This window comes from Silene latifolia, chromosome 10 (genome assembly GCF_048544455.1).
Source record: "Silene latifolia isolate original U9 population chromosome 10, ASM4854445v1, whole genome shotgun sequence".
NCBI classification, from domain to species: Eukaryota; Viridiplantae; Streptophyta; class Magnoliopsida; order Caryophyllales; family Caryophyllaceae; genus Silene; species Silene latifolia.
The window spans coordinates 41,847,471-41,853,726 of NC_133535.1; the positions used below are offsets into that span (position 1 = coordinate 41,847,471).

At 38.7% G+C, this 6,256-nt stretch overlaps 1 protein-coding gene across 1 annotated transcript; it reads left to right on the forward strand.

Moving 5' to 3' along the window:
• The first annotated feature begins 536 nt into the window (after positions 1-536).
• Positions 537-4,244, forward strand: LOC141607501 (uncharacterized). The gene is made up of 8 exons (XM_074426855.1): positions 537-905; positions 1,656-1,945; positions 2,063-2,393; positions 2,443-2,592; positions 2,765-2,876; positions 3,060-3,538; positions 3,658-3,782; positions 3,905-4,244. Exons 1-8 carry the CDS (start codon positions 537-539, stop codon positions 4,242-4,244), a joined length of 2,196 nt encoding a protein of 731 aa, XP_074282956.1.
• Positions 4,245-6,256: the final 2,012 nt, after the last annotated feature.

The following is a 6,256-nucleotide window of genomic DNA, read 5'->3' on the forward strand; positions in this document are numbered from 1 at the left end:
TGGTGGCATTTGAGGGGTATTTATAGGAAAATGGGTGGTTGTGTGCGTTTTGAGCGACGTGGCCGCATGGGCTGCTCGAAGAAGCGCGAGCCATTTCGCGGGTCTTCGAGGTGTCTTGTCACTATCACGCAAGTGTAATCATGATTTGTTCTATTCTAGGTTTTGGATGAACTTGATTTGTACTTGACCATTAAGGATTCTGGAAAACTTTAACATGGAAGTCTTTGAAAAGTTTGTTTTTTGTGTTTGACTCGTTGTTGGAGTCGAGATTTTAATTTTCGAGCCGGTTTTTGGTACGGTGTCGGTTTTGACTCTAATTAGTGTCATTGTGACCCCGTCGTCATGTATTAAACACTCCAGGCACTTTTGAAATTTTTTGAAATGTTTTATTTTCGAAATCGTTTTAAGTTTTCCGACGTATAGTTGTACAAAACTGTCGATCAAACGCTGCGATTCCTAAGCATGTTGTAGTCCGATAATCATCGGGTGTTTTTCGGAGACTCGATATATACTGGGTATCTACAATGCTCTGTACTATGTGTGGGGGGACTGGTCATGACAGTGAGAGCTGTAGGAAGCATAAGTCTAAACCAGTCTCTAATGCACCACCAACAAAAAAATGGGTTCCTAAGAAAGCTCTACCTGTGAAACCTTTGAGTACTGCCCCTAAACCAGTGTCACCTGTGATTGCTGTGAGTACTGCTACTGCTGTGCGGACTACCCCAGTGGAGATTCCTCACAAATTGCAGGTTTCCTGGAATAAGAATGGTACCTACACACAAGTTAACACTCCAGCTAAGCATCATGTTACAATGAGTAGACAAGAAATTACCCAAGCTGGTCAAAATTCTGTAACTTTCAGTCAATATACCTTTTTAGATGCTCTAAAAAATGCTACACCTAAGGTGGGGATTGGCACTAATGGTAGTGTATTACTCCCCTCTAGGAGTAATGCATATCCTAGGTTTTTGGAATATTAGGGGACTTAATAACCCATCCAAGCAGAAACAAGTCAAGTGGTTCCTCCACTCTCAACAGGTGGGTTTATTTGGTCTCCTTGAGACAAAGGTTAAACCTTTGTCTCTAAATGCTATCAAGTCAAACGTATGTGAAGGTTGGTCGGTCTCAACTAATACTAGCGGGCATTGTGGTGGTAGAGTTTGGGTCCCATGGAATCCCACCATTTATCAGGTCCAATTTCTCCAATATAGTGCTCAATATATTCATATGGAAATTACTGAAATTAGCTCTAATTTCCATTTCTTTTATACAATGGTGTATGCTTTTAATGAGACTGCTGAGAGGAAACTTCTTTGGCGGGACCTTAATTCTTTCTCTCAAAATATAAATGCTCCTTGGATTATTTGTGGTGATTTTAACTGTGTCTTATCTCCTTCTGAGAGGTTAGGAGGACAGACTAGTGAGGAGGAAATGGATGATTTTCAAGCTTGTATTGATTATTGTGGCTTAGTGGATAGTCCTGCTTGTGGGTCCTTCTATACTTAGAACAACAAGCAGGATCCATCCACTAAAGTATACTCAATGCTTGATAGGGTTCTAGTAAACTTTGATTGGTTACAAGCAAGACATGGTTAGTTTGCTCATTTTCATAATGAAGGGCTTTTTAATTTGATCACTCTCCCTGTATTATCCAGGATGCCAATTTGAATACTGTTGGGAGGAAAAGCTTTAAATATTTTAGTATGTGGAGTCAAGTGGATGAATTTCTTCCTTGTGTTCAGAATGTCTGGACTCAATACTGGGATGGAACTAAGATGTTTAGGGTTGTAATGAAACTAAAGCAGCTGAAAAATCCACTCAAGGATTCAAATTCTAAACTCTTTGCTGATATTGGAAATAGTTCTATACATGCTGGAAAAGCCCTGGATAATATTCAGAGCCAGCTTAAGCTTAATCCTATTGATCCAGTTTTGATTGAGCAAGAGTTAGCAGCTGCAAAGATTTACAGAGACTTGCAATCAACCTGTAACAGCTATTTATTGTAGAAGGCTAAGGCCATCTGGGTAAACAATGCTGATGATAACACTAAATATTTTCATAGTGTTTTAAAAGGAAGATATGCCCAGAACAAGATTTTTAGCATTGCTGATACTAGAGGCACGGTTCATAGAGATGGGGACCATATTCAACAAGCCTTCTTGGCTTACTATGAAGGCTCGTTAGGTTCTACTGCACCCACTACTAAGGTATCTAATGCTGTAGTTCAGGTGGGAAATGTATCCACTACGGCACATCATGACATCTTACTAGCTCTTGTCTCCAAAAAAGAAGTGAAAGATGCCATTTTTTCAATTCCAAACCATAAGGCTCCTGGTCCTGATGGTTACTCCAGTGCTTTCTTTAAGGATGCTCGGAGCATTGTAGGGGATGAGGTTTGTAATGCTGTACTTGATTTTTTTCAGACTGGGAAATTTTATGCAGCAAGTGAATCATACTTTTATTTCTCTATTACCTAAGTGTGATATGCCTCAAAATGTCACCCAGTTTATACCAATTGCTTGTTGCAATGTCTTATATAAGGCAATTTCAAAGATACTTTGTACAAGGCTTGTTGCTGTGTTGCCTACCATTGTGAGTGATAATCAGGGTGGATTTATACAAGGTAGGAACATTATTGAAAACATACTGATATGCCAGGATATTATGAGGCTCTATAATAGGAAATCTGCTTCCTCCAGATGCCGGTTAAAAAGTGGATCTTATTAAAGCATATGATTCTGTGAACCGGAACTTTATTGAACAGATGCTTGTTGCTTTGACCTTTCCTCAGAAGTTTATCAACCTGGTGATGGTTTGTGTTATATCTGTATCCTATTCTCTGGTTCTGATTGGGATGAACTTTGGCTATTTCAAAGGTGCAAAAGGGTTAAGACAAGGAGACCCAATTTCTCCCTTACTTTTTACCATTGACATGGAATATTTAAGTAGAATTCTGCTACATGTGACTACCACAATGAAGTTCAGGTTTCACCCCATGTGTGGTAAATTAAAACTGAATCATCATATGTTTGCTGAATATTTGCTTCTTTTCTGAAAAGGTGACACAACTTCCATTATGATTCTCCTTAGAGCTTTTGCCACTTTCACTGCTGCTACTGGTCTTCATATGAATAATTTGAAGTCAAATATATATTTTAATGGTGTTGCTGAATCAGTTAAGCAGGACATTCTGCAAGTGTCTGGTTTTGTGGAAGGTACCCTCCCTTTTAAATATTTAGGTGTCCCTATTTCTGCTGGCAGATTGTCTGTGAAGCATTATTCAATCCTGATAGAGAAGATTACTGCACGCATCACAGGATTTGGTGCAAAAAAACTCTCCTATGCAGGAAGACTTACACCGGTATCATCTGTCCTCTCTTCCTTATCTAATTATTGGGCTTCCATCTTTCTCCTACCGAAATGTGTGATTAGGAAAGTTGAGGCACTCTGTAGAAATTATCTATGGGATGGATCTCCTGATTACATCAGAGTGCCCATGGTTAGTTGGAGAAAGTCTGCACTCCAAAATGTGAAGGAGGTTTGGGACTTAGAAACAGTTATGCCTGGAATATAGCTGCCATAGGTAAACTAGTCTGGTGGATCTATACCAAACCAGATAGCCTTTGGGTCAAGTGGATTAATCATCTCTACACACAGGGTACTAACTGGAGTTCTTATAAACCAAAAAATGGTACAAGTTGGGTTTGGAAAGCTATCTGCAAAGTGAAAGAAAAGTATGGTGTTGCCTATCTCAATGGACAGTGGAGACCTCACCCTAAAGGGTATACTGTTTCTAATGGCTATGAATGGATAAGGACGAAGCAACCTCGAGTGCCTTGGGCCACCTATGTTGGAATACTTGGTGCTTACCCTAGCATAATTTTGTAAATTGGCTTATTGCTAGGAAAGCTCTGATGCTCAAAGATCGTTTAGCATCCTTGGGCATTTCTACTGATGATAAGTGTTTGCTGTGTGGCATTGATACAGAAACACATGAGCACTTCTTTCAACATTGTGGTTTCACTAAAATGCTACTCTGCAACCTAATGAGGCTACTGAACATCAGGAGACCTGGTTCTGATGCATTACAATGGGTGCAGAGTAAGCCTTGGTCTGCTGTTAAGAAAAATGTGGTGATTGCATTTATCCAAGCTGTCCTCTATGCTGTCTGGATTCAGAGGAATAAAGCGAGGATTGATTTTACTATTGATCGTCCTGAAGTTGTTGCCCAGGTTACTCTCTAGTTATTGAAACTGCGTGCAGTATCCTGGCAAAATAGATCAAGAACGCCTAGTGATGTTTGTTGGATCAAGTCTCTTTTTGCATAAGTTTTATTGATCTAAAGTGGTATGTAACGAAACTATGTTATAGTTTGTAATTGTTTCAGCTTAATGAAAATTCCTAACCTTTCACCAAAAAAAAAATATATTATCTTCCCTTTTCAACAATTTCTGCTTCATTCTTATTTTAAAATCTCCAACAAACCTGTAATCAAAGCTATTTTTCTTGAAGGATTTGTGAGTTAGCAAATAAAAAATCTAAAACCCAACCTTCAACTTTCTTGATTCAATCCACAAAATGGATTTTCAAACTCCATTTACATCACTAGCACCACCAGTGTTTAGTGGTGAAAGTATCAAATATGAGCAGCTAGAATGGAGCCCACTTAGAGGCAAATGACCTTTGGGAGGTTGTTCAGGAGGACTACAAAATCCCTCCTTTAACGGCCAATCCAACCATGACTCAACTGAAGAGTCATACAAAGAAGAAAACAAGGAAGTCGAGGGCGAAAGCTACCTTGTTTGTTGTGGTCTCTGAAGACATTTTCACAAGAATCATGATCAAGAAATCGGCATTTGAAGTCTAGAACTACCTTAAAATAGAATACGAAGGCGATGAAAGAATTAAGGAAGGCAAGTGTTGAATTTGGTTCGTGATTTCGAGATAAATAAAATGAAGGATCAAGAAGTATACGGAAACTCCTCTTTTCATTGCTAACAAAATAAGTTTGTTTTGTTCAGAATTTTCTGACTCAAGAATTGTTCAAAAAATACTTGTAACCGTTTCTAAAAGATTTGATGCTACTATATCCTCCCTGGCAAGTAGTAAAGATCTGTCAAAAATTACTTTGACAGAACTTAGTAGTGCATTACTAGCACAAGAGCAAAGAAGGTTAATGAGAAATGAAGGTTCCATTTGTAGGAGAAATGCAGGCTAAGTTACACATAAAAGAAGGAGAGAAAACAAAGAAGAAGAGTAGTTCTAAGAAGAGTTTTAACTCAGCAATGCGTCTGGCAGTTGTAGTAGCAAAGAGTTTCCTCCCTGCAATCATTGCGGCAAAAAGAGTCATCCCCCTGTTAAGTTTTGGTGGAGTCGTGGTTTAAAATGTGTGAAGTGCAACAAACTTGGACATCATGAAAGTATCCGCAAAAGCAATTTTCAACAGAAAAATGATGCCCAAGTAGTAAGTTAACACGAGGAGGGGGAGAAGGAGGAGCAATTGTTCATTGCATCTTGCTTTACAAGCTCTAACTCAAGTCATTGTTGGCTCGTGGATAGCGGTTGCACCAATCACATAACGAATGATGAAGAAATCTTTAGGATTGGACAAATCAAAAGTGTTCAAAGTCAAAATTGGAAATGGTGAATACATTGATGTGAAGGCAAAAGGAACGGTAGCAATAGGAAGTTGCACAGGTACAAAATTAATTTCTAATGTTTTATATGATCCTGAGATCAATCAAAATTTATTAAGTGTTGTGCAACTATTAGAGAAGGGTTTAAAAGTATTATTTGCGAATAGTGAGTGTACGATCAAAGACTCAAATGACAATGGCGTCATACGAGTTAGAATGAGAAGCAAAAGTTTCTCTATTGATCCAGTGCAGAAGGAGCAATGAACTTATGTTGCCACTTACACCGTAACTAACACAGTGACTTGGAATAAGAAGTTATCTCATTTTCATCACGCGGCAACAATTCTGAATATGGAATAAAAAAATGGCTCGTGGTTTGCCTCATATTGAACTTGATTTACCAAGTTGCCATCCATGCGGTTTTTAGTAAACAAGCAAGACTTCCTTTCAAAAAAGGAGCATGGAGAGATACGAAGAAGTTGCAGCTCATTCAGTGGCTAGTCCTCAAAACTCCTTCGCTCAATGAGAGTATATATTACATTGCTTTCATTGATGATTTCACAAGAATGTGTTAGATCTATTTTCTCAAGTTTAAGTCGGAGGTAGCAAGTGTGCTTTTC

Excerpts from the sequence above, each read along its gene's own strand:
- LOC141607501 (XM_074426855.1), top strand. The coding sequence starts at position 537 with ATGTGTGGGGGGACTGGTCATGACAGTGAGAGCTGTAGGAAGCATAAG. Across the intron at positions 906-1,655 it reads TAAAAAATGCTACACCTAAG|GATGCCAATTTGAATACTGT; the intron begins GTGGGGATTGGC and ends TGTATTATCCAG. Across the intron at positions 2,394-2,442 it reads GGAGCATTGTAGGGGATGAG|CAAGTGAATCATACTTTTAT; the intron begins GTTTGTAATGCT and ends AATTTTATGCAG.